Genomic DNA, 25,988 nt, shown 5'->3' with positions numbered 1-25,988 from the left:
TCAACAAGGTTCAGAAATTGAATATCATTTTGAACAAGTTAAATGCAGTACATATGAGAGCAGATACAGTTTCAAACTGACAACTATATCTGAATGCAATATATACAAAAAAAAAAAAAAAAAAAACATTTAGAAGACTGCTAGGTAACACTCAATAACTCCCTTAGAATTTCTAAAACCATTCACAAGAAACAAAATGGGGTTCATATGTCACCAATCATAGTTACAAAAATTTTTTTTTTTTTTTTTTTTAAAAAAAAGTCTCACCGAGCATATTTAGCAAAACTACTAATCAGTACAGGCCAATGTGCATAATAGGGAAATGGACTTTTAACAACTTGTCTTATCACAGAAATTGAATACAATAGGAATTCATGTAAGACATTCATTTGAGGTATCTAATTGTACTAAAATCATCATCATGCAATGAAAGGAACCACCATAGCTAGATAGGAACCAAAAATACCATTATATTTTAGGTAGAAAATCGCAGGGTGTAAATCATGATGAAAGAAGAGCAAAAGAGAAAAGGGAACATGAGAGGAGAAGCTTTTTATATCCTCCCTCTCTCCACAGCACCTTTATTTATAGAAAGAAGGGATTACAAGAGAAGGAAACAAGGAGACAAGACTGCTCTCCTTATAGGAAAGAGACTCACGGATAAAGAGGAGAGACCTATTCTAACCACAATACATAAAAAAGGAAAAAAAAAAAAGTATAGTGCACACAAAAATATTAGAATCTGTGTACACTGACACTCCCCCTTAACCTCGCACATGGATATCATTCATACTTAATAGTCTTGAAACGAACCAATGCAATGAATTTAGTAAGAGCATTGGTCAACTGTTCTTCCAAATGAACAAATGGTCCTAAAAGCTTGGCAACTTCTCAAATGAAATGACAGTCGACTTCAATGTATTTTGTGCATTCATGGAAGACCGGGTTGGATGCAATGTGAATGGCTGCTTTTTTCTTCTTTTTTTTGTTAGCTTGTTAGTACACCCACTGTCAGTTCACACATCACTGTTAGCCACCCCCACTAGGGAATCGATACCCTAACCTCAGTGTTGAAACGAGGTATCTTTCACTCAGTCTACCACTTTCACCCCCACTAGCTTGTTAGTACACCCACTGCTTGATTATCACAATGCAGAGGAATTGGAGAAGATGTCGAGAATCCCGTTTCTTGAAGGATGCCTTTCAACCATAGTAATGTATAAGCTTCACGAGCCATTACATGATATTCTACTACAGCAGAGGAGCGAGCAACAACAGGTTGTTTCTTACTTTTCCAAGTAACCAGATCTCCTCAAACAAAATGTGCAATACTCTTTCATAGAGCGCCAATCAAACAAAGAACCCACCAATCAGCATCACAAAACCCGTTGATATACAAATAACCATGATTTGTATAGAAGAGACCTCAACCAGATGCAGCTTTTAAATAACGAAGAATTCAATAACTGGTTCAAGGTGGTGGTGACACGGTTATTGCATAAACTGACTTACAACCCCACAGAGGAGATGTCCTGACAAGTAAAACTGAAATAAATTAGCTGACCCACCAGCATGCAATACACTCCCAGATATCAATTTCATCAGGTTCTCTCGTGCAACATATGATTAACTTCAATAGGTAGGTCCACTAGTCGAGGCCCAAGTAAGCCGGCCTTAGAGAGAAGGTCTAGAACATACTAATGTTGGGACAAGAAAATTCTACATTTGAGTGAGCAACCTCATTTCCAAGAAAGCACTTCAATAGTCCTAAATCTTTCATCTCAAGTGATAATGCCAAGAATTTCTTAAAATGGCCAATCTCAGTAGTGCTTGTACCAGTTAGGATAATATCATCAACATAAGCAACTATAATTGTAGTATTGCCATCCATATGTACTACAAACACTAAATGATCAAATGTGCCCCTTTTAAATCCAATGTTGGAAATCGTGTTGCTAAGCTTTTCAAACTAGGCATGAGGTGATTGTTTGAGGCTGTATAAGCCCTTTCTGAATACGACAGACTTTTCCGAACTCCCCCTTAGGCCAAAAACTGGGAGGAAGGGCCATGTATATTTCATCATGAAGGTCCCCATGAAGAAATGAGGCATCTAGTTGACATAAGGGCCACTTACAGTTGACGGCGATAGGCAATAGAATATGAACGGAGTTTAATTTTGCTCTTGGAGCAAAAGTTTATCTTCCCCAAGCTTCTAGGTGAAGCCCTTAACAACCAGTTGTGCTTTGTATTTGTCAATGGATCCATTTGCGTTGTATTTAATTGTGAACACTCATTTGCACCCAACAATATGTTTTCCCAGTGGAAGGGTAACTAATTCTCACATATGCTATTTTTCAAGGGCAGGCATCTCTTCCACCATGACTACTTTCCATTTAGGGTTAGCGGCCAGAGCATCTGCAATTTTGTTACATATAGGCACAGCCAATACAAATGAAAGATAGGATTTATAAGAAGAAGATAGATTGTTATAGGTGACATAGTTCCCAATGGGATACTACATGCAAGATCGAGTTCCTATGAGAAGGCCAATTGGAAGATCCACTTGATCTAGTTCCAACGTTGAAAAGTGATGATGCTCGGGAAGACTAGGAATTTTCTTCCTTTGAGAATAGACCTCGAGTTCTTTAGTTCGAGTGGAACTTAGTATCTCCTAGAGATGACACTCGTCTGTGATGTAAAGGGAAAGCAAGGGGGAAAAAAAAAAAAAAAAACCATGTACTATCTTGTAAATTGAAATAAGGCACATTTTCAAAAAATGTGACATCCTTAGAAAAATACCATTATTGATCCATAGGACAATAACATGTGTACCCCTTTCTAAAAGTTTTAGCATTCTAAGAACGCACATTTTATTGATTATAATCATTGTTCAAATTATCCCCGATATAATCCCTATCTCCAACTCAGCGATACCGATAATACCGGTAGCGATACTGATAACACTGCTAATCTCAGAAATTCCATGTGTCAGTGATGTGTCGCTAAGTATCACCAATGTATCAATCGCCAATGAATCACCAATATTTTTTACTAGGTAAATTCCATGTGCCCCTTATATCGTTAATGTATCAATATCACCAATATTTTCAACTATGTAAATTCCAGGTGTTGCTTGTATCACCAATGTATCGATGATATTTGTGTAACATTGCTAAAGTATCGATATAGCCAAAAATCTATTAAAAAAAAAAAAAACTTTCCATTTCAAATTTTTATGGGCACATAGTTCGATGTGGTGTTCAAACTGTCGAAAATAATGTTGATCATATCGCAATGTTATCATTATCGCATCATAGGGGATATTGAGACCACAATCTTTCGTTTCCTTTCTAGTTATCGACAATTTCTCAGCGAAATATCGTGTTGTCAATATTCTGAAATATCGATAGATATTTGGATGGATGGTTGGATGGATACATGGGATGGTTGGGTTGGTTTCTTACAACAGCACATGCTTTTAGGCCCCCATTAAATGAAAACTTATTATGTACGCATTCTTTTTTACAAATTTTTTTATTCCTAAATATATGAATATATGTATTTTAGCATCTCCTGAAGTTTCACTAAAAAATCCATTGTTTTCCTCGTGTTTCCCCGCATTTCCGGTTATCGGTGATATCGATATTGTTTCATATTCCCGGACAACGAAACTTGTAGCGATACCAATACTTTGAACACCGATTGCAGTCTCCTTAGAAACATATCTCCTCCTCTGATATGATGTAAATCAGAATGGAAGAAGAGCAAGAAAGAGAAAAGAGGAGAACATGAGAGGAGGAGAAGCCTTTTTATATCCTCCCTCTCTCTACGGCACCTTTATTTATAAAAATAAGGAGTTACAAGAGATAACGAGAAAAGACTCATCTCCTTAATAGGAAAGAGGGACACAGATAGAGTGGAGAGACATATTCTAACCACAATACAAAGAACTATTCTAACCATAATACAAGGAAGAAAAGGTATGGTGCACACAGGAGTATTAGAATTTGTGCACATTAACACGGAAAACTCAAGGACCAACTAGATAAGAACCAAACACGCCATTAATTCCCAATAAAAGATCAAAGGGAATACCCAAGGAAAACACTTCTAACATTCAAAACCAAAAATAAAAATAAAAATAAAGGAATCACCTCACCAAGTTGTATGATATATAAAGGGAGATGTTAACGTCTCCTCATATATCAATACAGGTGACTAAGAAGACCAATGTGCAAGATAAGGATATGGCTTTGTATCACTTGACTTGTCACAAAAATTGAGTGCAATTGGAAATCATGTAAGTCGTTCATTTAAGGTATCTAATTGTGCTAAAATCATCATCATGCAATAAAAGGAACCATGCAGATACGAACCAAAATTGCCATTAATCTTTAGGTAGAAAATCGCAGGGAAAACCCAAGGACGACCCAAATAAGAGCCAAAAAAGCCATTAAACTCCTGGTAAAAGATCATAGAGAAAAGCTTTTAACATTCAACAACCCCCTATATGATACATTTAGAGATGCTAATATCCCCACTTTCACGAGAATGTTAGCAACATCCCCAAACCTTTTGAATGACATTTAGGAGGCACAATCATGAATATGGACACATCCATTCAATAGTACCACCAGGAGCAAGCCATGATGCAAGAATCTCATCGATCAAATGATCTTTAACCCTTTGAATGGGGCCAATTTGTTGCAACTATCCATTTTTTATGAGCCATAGATCCCACGATCAAGAGCACATCAATCATAAGCAATACAAAGTGAAATATATCATAGATGTTTCAAGATGATGATTGGACCTGCTTTGTTTATCTTCTTGATCTTGACTATCCATTTCCATGCCATAGATCAGATGTGTGAGTTATGCACTATGCCTTGCCCCCAAGTTGTATGAATGAATATATGGTTCAAAGGATTGGTCATTCCCTATGCCATTTATGAGCATTAGGGACATTTAAGGTAGGGACATTAGCATTTCTCATATGTATAATACACACTTATATATAAGGTTTTGATAACGTCACCACCTACATGGGGGTGTTAGCAGCATCCTCAATCCTTCCGAATGACACATGAGATGCCCAATCATCAATTGGGGTGGTTCATTCAATAGTACAATAGGAACAAGCTATGGTGCTAGAATCATGCCAATCGGATGATCTTAAACCTTTGAATGGGGTCGATTTGTTATAGTCGTCCGTTATTTACGAGCCATAGTTCACATGGTTAGAATCTTCAAACCAAAGTGCTACATTGGAATCATAAGTAATATAAAGTGTGATCAATCAAATGGATGTTTCCGGATGATGACCTATCTTATTTCTCTGCTCAATCATGATTGTACTTTTTCCATGCTATTGATTGGATGTTTAGGATCATCTAATTGTCATGATTTTTGCACCATGGCTTGCTCCTAGTTGTATTAAAGAATGAAAAGTTCATATCAACAATAGATCATCCATAAGTTATTTAAAAGCTTTGGGGACATTGCACTTGCTTAAGTGGCCATGAAGGTTGGGAGAAACTAGCAAAATCATATATATTATATGGTCCATGCCCTTGAAGATTGTCAATATGACAAAAGACTGGAATACTACTACAACATAAGCTACCAAAGTCTCCAACACCTAACCCCAAAGTGCAAAAGTTGAAGCACAAAAGGCCTCCTTACGAGAAACATATATAAATTATTTGTTCATAATATACTAAATTTGTCCTTATGGCTGCAAATGATAAAACTTAATCCCCTCATCAAGTGCCTTCAATGTTAAGGATACAACACAATGTATTACTTATTATAATGTCTTATATGTTTGCATATAGTACATTTCTATTGGTATTTTGCATCAAGTACACTTGTCGAAGCCCCAACATTATGTATATTAAAACTTTTTGGGAACTATACAAGCTAACCAAGGATTAAAATTGGTGCATGGACTATTTGTGTCGTCCATAAGCAGTACCTAATACTTTTCGGGCAACATGACTAAATTTTGATCAAAATAGTCCCAAAGCCCCACAAACTACCGGTGTAGTCAATGGTGTTGCAGAGAAGGCCTGGGCATTTTGGGTCCACCTGCACCTTGCCTAGGGTCCAGGTAAGGTACTCTCCCCAAGCATGCACCTATAACATGATGCTTAGGTGTGCATGGGTATTCCTGGGGCCATCTACATGATATCGTGAAGTAACCTTTTGGATATCTCAAAAGATGGTATTTTTGGTATGTTGACTTGACACCTATTAAGGGTGGAAAGATGTCTTATAAACTCCTTTTGAGTACATTTTACCAATTTCTTTTAGATCAATGCTTTGATTTATGTAAATTCTCCTCCCAAATTTCTAAGATTTCTTATATACTCATGAGATCTTCTTGATTTCTTTCTTCTATCGGTGGTTTAAGCACTGCATTGGACCCTTTAAAATCACCTGGAGTTTCCATTTGTGCCATATAAGAGATACAAGATAACTAGGGCATTTCAAGGGATTTGGAAGATTTATATTAGAAAATTTGAGGATGTTGAATATTTGGATTCATAGGGTTTGGAAAATTAAAGGAATTTTAGCGAAACTATAATTTTGGGTTAGGGAATTTTAAAAGATAGGGAAATATGGAAATTGAGGGTTAGGGTTTGGGGAAATCGGAACATTATGGTTTAGAATTGGGAATATGGGGTTTAAGCTACGAGGAATTAGGAATTTTATGAAATTAGGGTTTCAATGTTTGGGAAGTTGGGGAAATTTGAACTTTTAGGGTTTTGTGGTTTTATCAAAATCTTTGAGTAGATGTAAGTTTTCGGAAGTCGTATCTAACTATCCCCTACTAATAATACATACGAACTTTATAGTTTTATTTTATTGTGGTAGTTTTATTTTATTGTATTAAAATTAGTTTTAGAGTCAAAACTATTAAATAAATCAATATGTAACTAAACATACATAATGTTAAAACAAATTTAAAAATTTGCACCTATAATCTCTAGGCGTCGCCTAGGCATTTCATCCGTCGCGGGGTTTGAGCCTATGGTGCACCTAGCACCTTTAACTACATTGCAGACTACATCAAAACATATTAAGAAACATTTTTAACTAATTATTTCCCTCGAAAGACGGGCTTATAATAGTTGCACTGGGAGGTCCTAGGTGTGATGACTCGTATGTTATGCACCAAAACCAATATAGATCATGTGATACAAATGAATTTCGCAGGATACTTCAAAACTTGGTTGCTAGCAATGAGCAAACTGATCGTAGCTAAAGTAAAGGATGGTTGATGCCAAGTATGCAACTGGTTCAAGTTTCACAAAGCAATCAAAATTCATTTAGATCTATAAACCTTATGCAAAATAGCTAGGAATATGTTATGATGATGGTTCACGATGATCAACTTTCTGGCGAATGGTCACACTGTGACATGTCATGCAATGACCCCAATGTTAAAGTGAACAGATAACATAACAAGGCAATGGACCCACCATTTATGTGAACAAATATTAGAGCAAGTCCACTGCACAATGGGGCACAAGGAAGCCCCCTTTTTGCATTACTCATTTCACATTATTGAGAAATTTTTTTTTTTAAAGGATGATGAAAATTTATTAAAAACACATGCAAGAAGCAGAAAAAGAATACAACTAGACCAAAAAACAAAGAGACAAACACGAAGCCTCTATCCTATACAAGAAGTGGATTTCCAATCTAAAATCCAGACTTCAACCAACTCCACGATAGCCCCAATCAGCTGAGCTGAATCCCGAAAACGTTGGTTATTCCTTTTGCCCCAAATTGCCCACCAAATAGCTAGAAGCCTCAGAAGCCAACTTACCTGATCGCATCTCCCCCCGGATCCCCCGTGCCAGGCCCACAGGAGATCCCTAACCAAACCCGGCATGATCCAACACTCCCAAAAAAATACGATACGAAGAACTCCTAGACCTTAAACATGAATGGGCAATGGATGAACAGATGATCAATGGTCAAGGTGTCCTTACTACTCATACAGCACATATTAGGGATAACAAGAGATCTCTTCTAAAGATTGTCTATGGTCAAAACCATGTTCCTCCCCACCAACCAAGTGAATGCTGCTACTTTAGGCGGTGCACCATGGAACCAAAAATGGAAAGTGTGCTCCTCAAAAACCCCCAAACTGTCCCTACTTAGCATCTTATCAAAAGACTTGAACGAGAACATGCCGGAAGAATGACCCTTCCAAACCATTGAATCGGCCCCCCAAAGTGGGTCAAATATGATGCAATCGACTCGAAAGAGAAATCGGCTCGTGGACCTCGCTATCCGCTAGAGGTCTCCTACAAATATGGGCCCATGCCCCATTCAGCCCACAGAAAGAGAAGCAATCTGCCACTTTAAGACCTTCAAAAGGGGTGAGGCTTGCCAAAGCAGGAAACTCCAACTGTTAAAGAGTCTCAATTAGAGCTGGACACAAACCAAGCCAGCTCGAAAGCTTGGCTCGGCTTGGTTTGAAAAAAGCTCAGCTTGGATTGATTCAAATAGTAGTTCAAACCAAACCAAGCCACGGAGTCGAGATCGTTTAAAAAAACAAATCAAGCTCAAACCAGGGCAGTATCGGCTCGGCCCGAAGCTCGGCTTAATTCAGCTCGATTTTATTTGGCTTGATTCGGCTCGTAGATTGTATGCACACTGTTTCTTGTGGTGTGATCCACTTGAGCTTTGGATATGATTCAGTTTTGGGATCAAGTCTTAAAATGATATGTAAAAACAGATGGATGGTGTGGATAACACATATTACATATCTTGATATACATGAATGCACACTGTTTCTTATGGTTTGGTCCACTTGAGATTTGGATATGATTAAATTTTGGATCATGTCCTAAAATGATGTGTAAAAATGGATGGACAGCATGAATAATACATATACATGACGATGGGCCCACAAGGTTTACTCAATACGCTAGAGCCAGATTTGAATCGACTTGATTCGACTCGACTCGAATATTTGGACCAAACCAAACCAAGCTCAAACAGTGGGGATAGGCTTGAAATTCGGTTTGTGTGAAGCTCGAACAGGGGGTGTCACATAAATAAGTAAATCTCGGCTCGGCTCGGCTCTAGTCTCTCACTACATGAGTCTTTCCAAAACCTAATCCGAGCACCGTCCCCTACGTAAAAGGAAATGCCTTGTCATACCGTGTCCCTAATCTGCGAAATAGACCTCCAAATATGAGAAGCCCTTTATAAGGAAGTTCTTTTAGTTTCCCAACCACACAACGATCCCTATCCCCCCAAACGTCCTCCCATTTCAACAAATGGAACCTGTTACCTTCATTAGCACACTTCCAAAGAAAGTCTCTTATCATTTTTTTCTAGCTTTTTGCAAACCACTTGAGGACACTTGAACAAAGACAAAATATAAAGGCATACTGGAGAGGGTTGCTTTAATAAGAGTGAGGAGGCGGCCACCTAGAGATAGAAATTGGCCTTTCCACTTGGATAACTTTCCTTCTATTCTCTCAACCACCTTGTCCAAAAGATGTTACCCATACAAAGGGGAAGACCCAAATATGAAGACAGGAAATAGCCTTCTTTACAACAAAAAATAAAAGCTAGAAACATCACTTCTTCTTCTCTAGCCAAATGAACCCTGGGCAATTCACTTTTCCCCACATTAATCCTCAAACCAGACACTACTTCGAAGAGCATCACCACTTTAAACAAATCCGCCCATGTATGGATCAGCCTTGCAAAAAATAATCTACTCATCGGCATATTGGAGATAAGAGACTGGGTCTCCCATAGGAGACACTTTGAAGCCTTCAATCAGCCTAGCCTCCTAGCCTTTGGACAGCATACGACTAAAAGCCTATCCAACCACTAGGAAAAGATAAAGGGAAAGAGGATCTCCATGCCTTAGACCCCAAGAAGACTTGAAGCAACTTTGTGGCGACCCATTGACGAACACGGAGAAGAAAGGAGACTTGACACAACTTTGGATCTAGCTCCTCCACTTCAACTTGCAGCACACTCTTTCCAACATTTAATCAAGGAACTCCCATTCAACATGATCATATGCCTTTTCGATATCCAGTTTACACACAATGCCTGGAATCTTGTCTCTAAATCAAGAGTTAATGGACTCACGCGCTATAAGTGTCGTATCTAGAATTTGCTGACCTCCAATAAAAGCCCCCTTGGTTAGGGGATATAATGCTTCCCAAAACTACTCAAAATCGCGACGCAAGGATCTTTGCATGTATAGATATGAACCACGGCCTGTGTTCGAATTATCTCCGATATTATCTTTATCTCCAGCTCAGCGATACCGATAACATTGGTAGCGATACCAATAACACTGATAGTATTAGAAATTCTAGATATTAGCAATGTATTGCTAATTGCCAATGTATTAATATCACTAATGTAATCGTCAATATTTTCAACACCGTAAATTCTAGGTGTCACTTGTATTGCCAATGCATCAATATCGCCAATGTATCGCCAATATTTTTTACTATGTAAATTCTAGGTAATGCCTTGCATCATAAGTGTATCGATGATATTTCAATAATATCACCAACGTATTGATATCATCAAAATTTTGTTTATTAGAAATTTTTTTATTTCATCTTTTTTTCCTGGGCGCATGGTTGTATAGGGTTCAACTTCTCATTGATAACATTGATAATGTCTCTATATTATCGATATCACAACATGCACGATATTGAGACCACAATCTTTCGTTTCCTTTCCAATTGTTGATAATTTCTTCATGAAATATCATGTGTTGTTGATATTTTGCAATATTAATGGATGTTTGTATGGACGGTTGGATGGTTAAATAGGCCGGATGCGATGGCTGGAATGATTTCTTACAACAACGCATGCTTTTAAGGCCCCATTAAATGAAAACTTGTTATGTATGCATTCTTTTGCATTTTTTTTTTATTTCTAAATATGCAAATATGTACATTTTAGCATCTCCTAAAGTCTCACTGAAATTTCCACTGTTTTTCCCATGTTTCCCCGCATTTTTCGTTATCAACAATATTATCGGCGATATCGATATTGTTTCCATATCCATAGCCAGCAAAACTTGCGACGATACCGATACTTCGAACACTTCACAGCCACACATTATTTACATGTATATTTATAGTTTTCTACTACTTTTGCTTTTGAATGTATTGCTTGTGTTTCCATACATGTCTTCTTACATTTATAAATTATATTAATAGACTTTGAATATACTTGCATCAATTCAGTCAGATAGCGCATAGATTAGAACCCCATACAACGGAAACTTATTATGTGCACTTGTATTTTATGATGTTTTGATTTCGAAGTGTGCATTGATGTCTTTTCTAACAATCCTTGGAGTTTTATTGAAAAATTCAACCAAATTCTCAATGTTTCCTCATGTTTCCCAACAACAATGATACATTACACGATACAACAACAATGCAATAACCAATATGCATTTGCAACCCAAGGATGTGACACGTTACGCAATAATGATACGGAAAACATTCATGCCAAGTAGTTGGGATAAGGCTCAGATAATGATAATGATGATGATGATGATGATGATGATGATGATGATGATGATCATGCTGATTATTGTACCACGAAACTATGCTTCAAGTCATTATTTAATTTTGCACTTAAATTTCAAAAGCCCCTAATTTTCCCTGCTGCTATAGTTTACTTGCTAGTATATAGATCTACTCAGCACATCATAGATCTTCACCTTGTTGAGAACAACCAAACGTGATTTGTTGGCAGGCGCCATTTCCTACAGAAAGCTATAATATCAGGAGTAGAGTAGAACTTCGGTTTTCCATTGCCCAGCTCAGCTACAGCTGTCACTACAACTGCTCAAGAACAAGATGAGTAAGTGTAGTTATCAAGAAAATGATATATCATTATCACTACAACTGCTCAAGAAACTAATTGCAGTAAATGGATCCAGGAAACATGATAGAACAGTCTGCATACATGATACATTATCATTTTTTGATGGTATGATAAATTATTATCATGAAACCAGTAATCAATAAAATAGAGTTTATATGTGTATGTATGAATGAATTGGAAGATTTGAAGAAACATGAGTTATGACAAAATATCATATTATATTCATATATGTATATATGTACATATAGAAGATTAGAAGAAGTATGACTAAAAATGCCTAAGTAACATAAGTAGGAATCACAAAAATTTATAGTCAACGAGCTTCAGTATATCAGAAGAAAAGAATGGATGGTAAAATAAATTTTATCCCATTTTGTATCCTCAGCCCTCTCTCACTCAACAGTTTGAAACTAAAACTTTCGCCATAACACACCCCAAAGAAAAGAAAAATGAAAGAAGCAAGTTTATTTTTTGTAATCAATTCAAACGCCCACATTCTGTACAATAGTTACCTATGAGAGGAAGAATTGAAATAGAGGTTATATGCATATTGCATGTTAATGCCCATGCGCCATAAAAGTAAACAGAAAGAATACATGAATACAAAAGAAATTAGTTCATGTTTTCGTTCTTTACTGGAAATTGGAAACAATCACAAACAACATATCATCCCCATTGATGAGAGAGAAATTCCGAAGATTGTAATGAATATTTGATGGAGAAGATGGAGAACATGATGGATTGGCTGAGCTCAAAACTTCAATGCAACAGGAGAATCAGAAGATGGAATCTGGAATTCCAAAACAGTTCTAAATAACAGCACATGGTTTCAGCAACAAAATTCTATTGAAATATGATACAAAACCAAACCAAAGGAAAAAGGAGGTCCCACACAAAAAGACTTGTGCATCCTCTGTAGAAGAAGTCAAGGAATACAGCTCCTCGGTGTAAAAAAGTTAATGACTATCCAGACACCCTCAATCTTTGCAATGGACTACCTCAGAAAAGAGTAACTATTATGACGTCTTGCGCATGTCAATGCACACACACACACACACACACACACACACACACACACACACACACACAAAATAAATAAAAATAAAAATAAAAATAAAAAGAGAGAGAGAGTAGAAGAACAGGTGAAAATGGCAAAACAATTATTACTTGTTATTGTTCTTTTAGGAAACAACAAACAGTCACAAACAAGACATTGTTGTCATAGAAGAAAAACTGGCATTTTGAAGGTTGCGATGAAGATCGATTTGATGAAGAAGATGGAGCACACCAAGGGTAGCTGAGCTCAATCCTTTAATGCTGTGGTGGAATCTGAAGATGGAAGCGGCAATTACAAAACAGTTCTACATGACAGAGCATGGTTTCATTAGTAAAATGCTATTTCTTCCCATTGAATGTGTAGTGCTCCTTGGTCAAAAGAACAATGACAATCATGGGACAACTAGTACAAACAGGTTGAAGGTTGACAGGACTTCGTCAAGACAGAGTAACTAATGCTTTAAGTAATGTGAGTATGGAGATCCAATGCTTGGGCGATAGCCTTTGTATTTTGTTCTTTTGTGCGTGGATGGTGGTTCTTCATCCGACACTTTTCTAATCCTTTTCTCTGGTTCTTTTTACTATTGTCAAATTTTTTAAAAAAATTAAAATTAAAAGCCCTGAATTTGTAATAAGAGTTAAATGTTGGTGATCTCAATTTCTCATGCTAGGGTGGGTGGGATACCAATTTCAGAATAAGTTCCAAGTTCTGAAGGAGAAAAGGAAAGAGTGGAACAGGCAGCAAATTTGGCCAGATTGCATGAATCAATCTCGATGAAGAGGCTGGTACACTGTCGGGTACTTTACGTATTACAAGAAACGATCTTGTAAAGGAATACAATAATTTGCTCAGACTCGTAAAAAATCTCTTGGGGTCAGAATACAAGGACCAGTCAGCTGCGTGAGGGTGACAAGAATACTTTCCTCCGAATGGTGAATGCACGGTGAGGTTCAGAGCTGCTTTCTTTAAAAAAATGTCAAGACATCCTCACAAAGGATATTATCAAGGTTTTCAAGGACTTTCATACTAGAGAATGGTTAAACAAAGGGTTAAATGTGACATTTATTAATCTAGTTCCTAAGAAAAAAGAGGCTTCAGAATTTTCCAACTTCATAGGCCAACATGTCTGGTGAGCAATGGCACTAAATTCCTTGAGAAGGAAATTGCAAATCGGCTAAAAGAGATTACAGGGTCAGTGATCTCCCACTTACAGGGGCTTTTGTTTAGTGAACATCAAAATCCTCGATGGGATTGGGGTTGAGGTAATCCTCCCATTCTTTGTGAGGTAGACGTGGAGAAAGCTCATGATCATGTGGAATGGTCTTCCCTCCTTTTCTACAAAGGATGAGTGCAAGTAGGATCAGATGAATAGGGGGATGAATCTTCTGCCCATTTTACAGTTTTAATCAAAGGCTTCCACAGTTATTTGTTTTTTTATTTTTTCAAAACCTCGAGGGAGCTCCAGCAAAGTTCTCCCATATCTCCTTTTCACTATGGTGGAAGCTTGAATAAGCTTTATTTGAGCAGCAGCCATTGTTGGATGTTTAAGCAGTTTTAAGGTGGAGACCACGAAGATTGAGATTTTCACATTTGAAAATGACACAGTCATACTATGCGAGGCCACTAGCATCAGGCTTGATCATCAAGTTTATTATGCGGTGCTTCAGAGCTATCTCCGGCTTCCAGGTGAATTCCAAAAGAAGTTCCTTAGCCAATGCAGATGCCTCTGACCAGGTGGATTGGGTTGTAGCAGACTTGAGTTGCAAGGACAAGGTCCTCCTGTGCCTTCCCCTTCAGTTGCCACTTGGTGCAAACCAAAGGGTGGTGTTGGGATCCAATGACAGAAAAATTCGATAAAAGACCATCAGCTGAATATCCTATTTATTTTTTAGGAGATGTTCATCAAATAAACGCTTTCTAATCTACTGACCTACTTTCTCTTTTCCAGCTTCAGTTGCAAAGAGACTTGAAAAGATCCAGGGAAATTTACCATGGGTGGAAGAGGAAGTGGCTTCCAACTTCAAGTTTCATATAATGAGGTGGGACAATGTGCAAAAATCTAAAGACAGATTGAATAGGTATTGGAAGAATCAGAGTGAAGAACAAGGCTCTCCTTTCCAAGTGGTGGCAGCACTTCAGTATCAAGGAAGGGGCACTTTGGCATGTGGTAATTGCAAGTAAAAATTGTTCCCTTCAGCTGAATATCCTATTTATTTTTTAGGAGATGTTTATCAAATCAACGCTTTCTAATCTACTGACTTACTTTCTCTTTTCCAGATTCAGTTGCAAAGAAGCTTGAAAATATCCAGGAAATCTACCATAGGAAGGAAGAGGAAGTTGCTTCAGAAGTTTCATATAATGAGGTGGGACGACGTGCAAAAATTTAAAGACAGGTTGAATAGGTATTGGAAGAATCAGAGTGAAGAACAAGGCTCTCCTTTCCAAGTGGTGGTGGTACTTCAGTATCAAGGAAGGGGCACTTTGGCATGTGGTAATTGCAAGTAAAACTTATTCCCTTCAAAAAAAAAAAAAAGTTTGCTAGTAAAAATTGTGAGGGAGGGTGCATGCAGAAGTTGTCAAAAGCAGTGGCTCTGATACTTGCAATGCTACATCGAAAGTCAACGGGAAGCAGATTGTGTACTGAGTAACTCGGCAAGCAAAGTGTACCAAGTAAACTCTGTGGGGCCCACGCCCACCATGATTAATGTTTTTTATCCACTCCATCCATCCATTTTACCAGATAATTTTAGGGCTTTGGCCCAAAAATGAAGCATATCCAAAGCTCAGGTGGACCATACCACAAGAAACAATGTGAATTGAATGTCTACCATTGAAAAACTCTTGGGGGCCACAGAAGTTTTGGATCAAGCTGATATTTCTATTTTCCCTTCATCCATGTTTGTGTGTTCTTATGAACAGGTTGGATGACAAATAAACATCACTGTGGGCCCTGGGAAGGTTTCAACTATGGAAATCATTATTCCCATTGTTTCTTGTGGTGTGGTCCACTTGAGCTTTGGATACGCGTCAATTTTGGGCTCAACCCCTGAAATGAGTTGGAAAAACAGATGGACGGTGTGGATAAACTACATACATTCACGGTGGGCCCAACAGAGTTTACTCAGTACAATAAAAGCATACTGAGTTACTCAGTATGCAATTCGATTTCAAGTCAAGGATGGTTTGAAAGTAGCCGCCAAGTAGGAGAAGTCTTTGAAGAAGGCATAAGATTCTTGGTGGGAATATGGGATTCAGTGGGAGATAAACTGCTCGCACAAAGCTTTCCAAGACTGAATTCTTTCTCCTTTGAGGGGTCATTTGGCAGCATGGATTTTGGGAGTCGGGATTTTCAATCCTTGAGTTTGAATCCAATTTGTGATAGGCACTCTGGACTTTGGTGGATTTCCTTTTTTTTTTAATCTTTTTGAAAAGGCAGCTGAATTTTATTAAGAGAAAGCACCAAGATGGCACACCAGCTACAAAAAATTTACATCCTGATAAGGCCCAAAAAAATAAATAAATACAAGTCTCCACCACCTTAGTGGAAGACACCCATTCCATAAAGCTTTGCCTCACTAAAAACCTCAATCACTGAGCTACTCACATTCCGAAAGCATCTACCATTCCTTTCCCCCAACACAGCCCAACAACATGCTAGTAAGGCCAATCTCCAACATACTCTTTTTCCTTCCCAAGCCCAACGCCATGACATGCCAAAAAGGGATCCCAATTGATTCTGGAAAACCCCGGGAGCACTAAATAGGCTAAGGAAACTCATTACAGGACCCACTTGCTGATCTTTTTGACTTCGGATACTGAAATACAACCATTGCAATTGGTCTCGTTCTCTCTTAATGAAATTAGACTCAAAATAGTCTCTATAGAACTCAGAATTTGGGAACCAAAATATTTTTCTCCAGATTTTATTTTATTTTTTTCATTTTTGCCTCTTTCTGACTTGCCTATTGAATATAAATTCCCATTGCTCAGTCGATTTTCAGAAGTTTTAAACCCTAACATTAAATAACATGTAAGTGGAAGGGTTTTTAGCATTTGCTATCCACTATTGCGAGCACTCCAGAACAGTGGATCATCATCATATCCTTTTTCCAAGATAAGTGTAAACTTGTTACTGCAATTCCTCCCAGCTCTTTCCATAGTAGAGAAAAATACAGATTCTCAAGATCTTGAACAAGAACATCAGTCTATGACTGTTAGGATACAAATCTAGCATGGACACCAATCTGAACCTTCTACATCTTGCTAACTTGTTTAATAAGGCTTCTCTTTCTCGAGCAGCCATTCCTTCTCAAATTCCATGAAAGCATCTCCATGTTAAACCATTGGATAGCCCACTCCCTAAGAAGAGTATCTTTGAGCCCTGCTATATGATCCTAATAGCAGCACTCCTATTGGCTGACCCGTTCCTTTCCTCCACGAGGTACCCCATTGATTGTCATAGTTCACCGATAAATGTAGCAACTCCATTTTACCTTTTTCCCCATTCTTTCCCTAGCCTTGTCCCCAAGACTATCTAAATACTGTCCCTCTCTTCCTTAAGTATAAAGAGTGCTTCCACGTCTTCCTTGCTGCCCCCAAAAAGGCCACCCTACGATCCTTACCACACCTCTGCATTGCATCACAAATACAATCATTAACTATGGTCGTCCTAAGATGAGAGTGTCTGCGCCTAATTGAGAATCCTTGAGGTGTACCAGTCCTACGCTCGCCAACTACTGATTCCCTGCATTAGATCATTGTTGCTTGTAGAAAATTATTTCTAAGGGAATTTCAGTGAAAGGAGGTGAAGACCTGTGCAAGGTCTATACCCAATCAATCTTGTAGTGGAAATTAGCTTATGACCTTGATTATGGTTCTTAGTTGCACAAACCACGGTGACAATTAGAGGCGGATCTCAGGCAGGAGTGGTAGAGTCTAGTTCAAAATATTAGCAAGTGTAAAGATCTAGGTGCAAGAGCAGAAGTGAGAATCCCATGCAAGCTTGAAGCAACAGCAGCACTTGGTTTTACAGTTGACAACTTGACATGAAGATGGAGATGAGATCCATGGCCTTGCTCGTTTGTAAGTAGCCATTGTCAACAATCGAACACTATCAAATGAAACAAATCAAACATTGGCACACTACAATCCAATTTCACCGGGCTTCAAAGGGCTCAAGTACAGAGCAACTTTACAAGCAAGACTCAAAGACAAAACGGGAGGCAGGAATTAAGTCATGTTTCATAAATATTCCTTGTATTTCTTCTTTTTTATGGTAAAAAGTTGCATTTAACTTTTTACACTTTAGTGATAAGTTACTCTCGAATTAATGAAAGCAAAAAAGAACATAATGAAAAGCATACCATAGTCTTCCAAAGGTCGTTGCCCATGATCTCCCAAAACAGCTGTTACTAATTCCATCGATATGCACATACGATTCTTCTGAAGCACACAAAAACCTGGTTAGAATCAGCTTCTCTTTATTTCTAGTTACAAAAAAGCAAAATGATTGCAAACCGCGCATTGCCTAGGAAGAAATAGACATGTTATGATTCGTTCAATACAAGAAGACAATTGAAGCAATAACCTTGATGGACAAAGAACTGAGTAGAGCAGAGAAAATATATGTGATAATTAACAAAAGTTTGCTGCTTTTTTCAATGATTGGGAGCTTTACCTGCAGCATTGAACTAGAGTCTTCCTTTTTAGAGTTAAGATTTATTAAACATAAAAGTTCAAGGAGCATAAGAGATCTATAAATATGAAGTACATATTCATGTCTCCTTGAATTCAATGATGATATTGCTCCTTTATATCCAAAAAGTACAAAATACCCTTGGTCTCATGGTGGGGAACTGCTGGTGTGAAAGACATGGTGTGCCATAATGGCAACGGTAGCAACTGTTACGCATTATGGGAATGTAAAGGCCTTAACGGCCATTACGGAAAAAATGACCCATAACAGCTGTTACAAGGACAATACAAGTTTTCTTCAAAAAAAAAAAAGGCCAGTACCACCACTTTTACCGTTAAGGAATATCTTGGTGAAAAGGGGACCCTTCACTGGCAGTGTTTCGAGAAATAAAAAGATAAGTCAATCAATTCTCCATACACGAAATACATGGCTCTTCTTTTCATAATTTGAGGGTATAATTCATACTTTACTAATCATATAGCACAAGAACGATTACAATTTTTAAAAAAAAAAAATGCATGGCTGTTCTTTTCACAATTCAGGTTCATCCTTTACTAATAATCATGTAGCACAAGAACAATTACAATTTAAATATACTCAAAATCCACACCAAACTGTATCAAAATAAAATGACAAAGAAGACTAAAATGCCACCCACTAATGGTCATCCACAGACGTAATGAACTACTGATGACCACCTCTAGTACCAATGTTCATCGGTCCACAGATGCCTGAATGAACCAGCTGTAGATAGTATGTAGCCCTATGGGTTAATCCTTCTGGAAAGCATGTCTTGGCATGTACATCTGTATGTGTGTATGTAATATGTACATAATATGTATGAATGAATGATAATGAAATTTTATTAACTCCAAAAAGGGCCAACAAAGCAGCCAAAGATACAACGAGGATGTGGAACAAGCACATTGTTTTGGTTTGCTAAACCCATACATTGGTTAACATAACATCCAGGTGAAGTTTATATATAAACATGTGTGTGTGTGTAAATGTGTATATGTGTATGTGTGTGAGTTATGTATATACTAGTACTCGAGGGCATATTTACATTCACTAAGAATATGCACACTGATGCCCAAATTACCTCTAAAAAATCATTGAACTCTGCTTGTATTTTTCTTGCTTCAGTACCCCATGCCTCAACAAACATCCGACCAAGAACAAAAACACCCACAGCAGTATAACTGCACCCATAGCAGACATTTTGCAGATTTGAGCTCATAAACAAAATTGACTACACGGAAATCAGGATAACGATAAGCACTGACTAAGAAGTGTGAATGAAATTACGAAGATACAATATTAAGCATGGACAACTAGAAACCAAGGCAAAATTCTAAAATACATCCAATTACAATCCAAATTTTCACCATACATGTTCCCGTAACTGTTTTTTGCATAGGCTCCACCCTCATGGCCCGCATACATGAAAAGAGACCCAGAGTGTTTAAGTGAGACCTGCAATGAAAAGATATAAAACGCATCCACGATTCCAATATTCGTCTCTCACTGATGCACTCTCATTTAACTATGCAGTTTTAACAACAGCTGCAGCAGCAATAACGATGATTTTTTTTTATCAATAATAATGATGATGATTAATAAAAACAATTTGTCCAACATCAACTATACTTAGATACCATGTCCGTTTGAGAAAAACAGCATTTGGATCTCTTTTTTAATTGGTAATAGCATTTGGATCTCAAGTATTAAAGTGGCAAAAACTATATTATAAAATGGGATAGTTTCTAAACTGGGACCCATACCTCTAAGGTAGCCAAGCCATTGGAGATCATTTCTATCATCCTCGTTCTGACCTGCAAATTAGAGCAAAAGAAACTAATCAGGACTGTCCTAAAGGCTTTAGGATATATAAAGTAACAATGTATGACTCCGTTGCAAATTGACAAACTAAAATACCAAGGCACTCCCTTATAATATCACAATTCTTGACTAAGTTCCAGCATTTGTGGCAGTAGGTATGTCAAAAATGAAATTCCAGGCATTCAAAATGGAATGTTGGATTGTTAGTACATAGCAGCCAGTCAAGTAGATACATGAGAATTAGCAAGCATATAATGCATGAAGAACAAACGAAGACCATATTAAAGGCTAACAACACATACATTGCTTCAAAGTTGAAAATTTTGTTTACCCATGTGGAAAGAAAGGTAATGATGTGGCTGATGCTTTCCCCATATGCTGAAATTTTTCTAGATATAATTATGGAACAAGGCTACATTCATTTAGGATTGATATGTTTATTACTATTCATAAGTCTCCCTAGCCAAATAATAAGGTATTATAATGCGGGGGCATTTTCACACCAGCCTCGAGTGGGGTGGCCTGTGGGACGCAGGGGCACGCTCAGGGTAGGCGGCCTGCGGAACCCATAGATTTGGGGGCCGTGTGAGGCGGGTGGCTCGTGTGAGGCAGAACCCATGGATTTGGGGCCCACGAGGAGGGTTCGGCCGAGGACCTAACCCATGAATTTGGGGCCTGGGCTATGAGATAAAGGGATTAATTCACCATGCTCTATCAATTCGAGCTTTTAGAGCAAATGGTTAATTGTCCTGCATCATATTAGCAATCGATATATAACTAAAATCAATAATATCTCTCACCCAAGCATTTATCGGACACATTAACATGTTCATTATCTATATACTAGGAAATATGTTAGAAATGTGATATATAATTGCCTCTTCCAGATTGAACATATGAAAAACAGGGTATCCCAAATCGGTTACGATCCGGCCATATCGGCCGATACGTAAGGATAACGGCCGACACCGTTACGTGATATGGGGTCGAAACGGTCGTTACGGAAGTCTGTGACCGTAACGACCGTTACGGGCCAAAACGGTCGTTACGGACCTGTAACGACTGTTACGGGCCTTGAAAAAAAACTGTTACGGGCCTTGAAAAAAAAAAAAAAAAGAACTTACCTTTTTTCCTTTCTTTTCTTCTTCTTCTTCTCTTTCTTCTTCTTCTTCTTCTTCTTCTTCTTCCTCCTCTTCTTCTTCTTCTCGGGCAACTGCGGCTGCAGCCCTGGCCTTCTTCTTCTTCTTCTTCTTCTTCTTCTTCTTCTTCTCTCTCTCTCTCTCTCTCTCTCTCTCTCTCTCTCTCTCTCTCTCTCTCTCTCTCTGTGTTCTTTCCCTCTTTCCCTCTTTTTTCTTTTCTCTCTTCTTTCCCTCTTTTTTCTTTTTAGTTTCCCTCTCTCTCCCTTTTTTTTTTTTTTCGCAGGTGTCACGCTAAGACGAGCGCTTAGCTGCTGTAGGTACATGTCACACTAAGACGAGCACTGACACTCCTCGATCTCCGAGTTGTACGAACGGTTCAAAGGAGATCAAAGTTACGTGGGCTCCACAGTGATGTATTTATTATATCTACACCGTTCATCCATTTTTAAATATCATTTTAGAGCATTACCCAAAAAATATATCATATCCAAAGATCGTCTAGACCACACCAAAAATTGCAGCGGAAATGATAATTTTCACCGTTAAAAATTTCTTAGGGTCCACTGTAATGTTTATTTTTCATCTAACCTATTAATTGGGTCACATTGACGTGGATGAAGGGAAAACTCACATGTCAACTTGATTTAAAACTTTTGTAGCCCCCAATAAATTTTTAATGGTGGACGTTTAATTATTGTTACTCTTATGGTGCAGTCCACCTGAGCTTTGGATGTGCCTCATTTTTTGGCTCATGCCCTAAAATTATTTGGCAAAATGGATGGACGGTGTGGATATAACACATTCATCACGGGTGGGGCCCAAAAAACTTTGACACGTGTGCTACACTTCACAATTCGAGTCCCTCCTAATTCGGGCCCTTAAAAAATTGTACATTAGACATATATTAACTTTAAATTTACCAATTAAATTATGGACTGCAGTTGCTAACTCACAATGCCAAAATCAAATTGTCTGAATAGTTTTAGTTGTTAATTTATGTACTTTTATTTTTTAAAATAAGGCCTTTTGATATTTTTCATGATTCACTATCCAATAAATGTCCACCAATTCATAAGTGGGATAATAGCAATAAATTGAATGAATTTGAGGCTAATTTGGGGCATATATTGGTCCTCCAAGTCAGCCCCAAATTGGCAACACCATCTACCTAAATTTAATTTCATTTTTTTAAAGAACTATTGGGAGAAATGATATCAAACTGTTAAGTATATAAATTAGATATTTAGAAAATTAAATATATGAATTTTGTAGTCAAATTCAGGTAACCTGGTTCAAAAATTAATCAGACAGTCCGATACAACTTCTCACCAAAGAGTGGACCGTTACACCACCATAAACATGTTCCAATTTATAAATGAATGCATATTTGGAATGCTTAGAATATCGCGGATTTAATCCATATTTTTTCATATTTTTTTGGCAAAAAAAAAAAAAAATTGCGCTGTTTCGGGCTGTTTTTAGCCCCGTATCGCCGTTACACCCCCGTATCCATATCGGTTTTGGAGGGAACCGTCACGCCAACCGATACCGATACGGGATACCTTGATGAAAAACCTCAAGAATTTATCTAAAGCAGTATCATCTTATAGATTACTAAAAACATATATGGGGAGGCCCCACATACTAACTGCACCAAATTGTCAAGGAATGCATTCTCAAACATGAAACATCCAGGCCTCACTTGAACTATTTGTTCAATCATGCAGTCCAAAGGAATGGCATAAATACCCAGTCAGTTCACATGCAGTCATGTATTATTGCTTTGCCATGCCGTGCCACAGCCTATAGCACAAAAAGGTTGCAAGTGAGTTGCTCATTAGTCGTTACAGCAGCCCATGCTGCCTTGCAGGCCACAACCACAAGAGAACTGGCAAGTTTAGCATTGCCTATCACAGCCTACTGCATTAATAACAGTGCCTATAATAGGATGCAAAAACTTATGGGCATACAGCTAAGCAACAAGACCTGCTAGCTTACTAGGCAGAAACCCTACTACCATGCATTGTGGCAAAGGAAAGCATGCATCAGCCATCAGGATTTATAATGGCATAGTCTTAGTGACAAATCTCATTCTTGGAAATTTCTCTGTCCAGTAATTTCTTGGGAGATTTTCGGTTTTTGAGGTTTGTGATATTATCAGGAAAATTTCTCTGAATATTAAAAATAATCATCATCATCATCATCCTCCAAGCCTTATCACAACTAATAGGGATCAGCTACATGAATCCTTTTCCACTATTCCACTCCATCAAGGGCCATAACTTCAGTAAAAAAAATTAAAAATATTGATTGTAAATTAATATATGATATTAAAATTTTAAATTTGTGTAATAAAATAACAAAAATTAATTAAAAATATCATGATAATTTCGCATACTTACATGATAAAATCGCGAAAAAATAAATGTACCAAGATTTTGAAAATCTCATTATATTAACACAATGATATCATTTGCTTAATGAGACTTTGGGAGAGAGTGTTTGGGCAAAAGTAAGGCATGAGAAGAATGTACCCAAAACACAGTTTGGTTTCATGCCCGGGAGGTCTACCAAATACCAATGAAGCTATTTCCTACTTAGACAATTGATGGAGAAATATAGGGAGGAGAGGAAGGATTTCCACATGGCCTTTATTGACTTGGAAAAGGCAGACAATAAGGTCCCTAAAGAGTTAATTTGTTGGGTGTTAGGAAAGAAAGGAATCTCAAGATGATACATTGACACGAGTAAGGATATGTATGAGGGAGAGTAACAAATGTGAAGACCACTAGTGGAGAGACAAGTTAGTTCTCAATTATTGTAGGCTTATATCAGGGTTCAGCATAAAGCCCGTACTTTTTCGCATTGGTTATGGACAAGTTAATGAGGCATTTGTGGGAAGATATCCTAGAGTGTATGTCATTTGCATATGACATAGTTTTTTACTAACAAGATGAGGGAGGGCATAAACACAAAGCTAGATTTATGGAGGGGTGCTTTAAAATCCAAAGGATTTAAAATTAGCCTAACTAGTCTAAAACAGAGTATATGGAGTGCAATTTTAGTAACAATAGGAGTGAAATGAAGAATTAGTTTAAGAGTTTTGACCAAGAAGTTTCCCAAAATGACCACTTTTAATACCTTAAGTCAATAATTCATGGGAGTAGAGAGATTGAAAATGATGTTGCCCGTAGAATTCAAGATGGGTGGAATAAATGCAGATGTGCCTCTAGAGTTTTATGTGATTATCGTGAACCACTCAAACTTAAAAGAGAAAGTGATAAGGACATCAAACCCTTCAAAGTTTATCAAAGACGAAGGCGGCCGATGAATACATCTTTATGCCTCGATGATGGTTCGTGGCACAACCAAGGAGGATTTTGAAGACCTTACACGTGTCCCTGGATTAATTGAAGGCCCTACATTAGGAGGACACGTGTAGGATGAGTTAGAAGAATGATCTGTTACACGGGATTTTATTTTATTTTTAGAAAGTTTTGTTTTGCGCATTTTTTTTTCTTTTATTATAAGGGTGGTTTAGTCATTTTCTTTTAAATTTGAATTTTATAAATAGTGTTTTCTACCATAAACCTAATTTATTTATTTTTTTTAATGAAAGCTTGGCACCTCATTCCCCTTTATCTCTGTGGTAATTTCTTCTCTTCCCCTAATTTCTTCTCTTCTTCTAAATTCAATTTATAGCCCTCCAACATTCCTCTTCTCTTTCTATGCCTAGTATTCTTTGATTGTTATTAATACTGAGAATTGATCTCAACCCTCTCTCAGATTTTCCAATCGTCCCTATTCCAGGAATCATTTGATTTCCTAGACTAGAGAAGATGCATTGATTGTTGGATTGAAACCATGCAAGATCGGGAGGTCTCATCCCTCGTCGGATCTAATCCACGCATGATTTGAATCCGGTACCACAGGATTGTGATAATGGTCAGCAACAATTGCATGTTTCCTTTGTTATTATTTTTACTATGATGTGGAATGTTGAATATTTCAATTGATTTGCTTAGTTTATTTCGCTAGATAATTTTTGTGCTCACACATGCATTCTAGTTTAGACCGTTCTGCATCAAATTTGGTATCAAAGCTTTAGGTTTTGCATGGTTTTTGTTAGATCGCGTTATTTGAACTTAGGATCATTTGTTTTCTCATCTAGGATTGTCTACATAATTCTAGATCTACATCCCACAGAAATTGCGAACCTGATTTTTCATATTCACAGTCCTGTGAGATATAAATCTGAATTTCCAAATTTATGTTTTCATTCTAGTTAAATCTAAAAATCTGCAGCATTCATACATCATATGGAAATAGGATCATACATCCATATTGA

The 25,988-nt window shown here is 37.6% G+C and overlaps 1 protein-coding gene across 4 annotated transcripts in view; it reads right to left on the bottom strand.

The window, feature by feature from the left end:
• Positions 1 to 25,988, bottom strand: part of LOC131251416 (tRNA ligase 1) — a 180,241-nt gene that overhangs the window by 142,448 nt on the left and 11,805 nt on the right. For 2 of the 4 annotated variants that reach the window (XM_058252098.1, XM_058252099.1), the window contains 5 exons: positions 20,444 to 20,494; positions 20,053 to 20,135; positions 19,762 to 19,861; positions 18,328 to 18,406; positions 11,741 to 11,864 (listed from right to left, as the gene is read on the bottom strand). In XM_058252098.1, the coding sequence (XP_058108081.1) occupies positions 11,741 to 11,864; positions 18,328 to 18,406; positions 19,762 to 19,861; positions 20,053 to 20,135; positions 20,444 to 20,494 (437 nt within the window). Of the gene's footprint in view, positions 1 to 11,740; positions 11,865 to 18,327; positions 18,407 to 19,761; positions 19,862 to 20,052; positions 20,136 to 20,443; positions 20,495 to 20,597; positions 20,617 to 25,988 lie in introns of those variants that run through there. The other 2 variants (XM_058252100.1, XM_058252101.1) reach the window with 2 other exon arrangements.

This window comes from Magnolia sinica, chromosome 7, assembly GCF_029962835.1.
Source record: "Magnolia sinica isolate HGM2019 chromosome 7, MsV1, whole genome shotgun sequence".
Taxonomy (NCBI): domain Eukaryota; kingdom Viridiplantae; phylum Streptophyta; class Magnoliopsida; order Magnoliales; family Magnoliaceae; genus Magnolia; species Magnolia sinica.
Note: the sequence above shows the minus strand (reverse complement) of the source record. Positions and strands in the feature narration are given on the sequence as shown.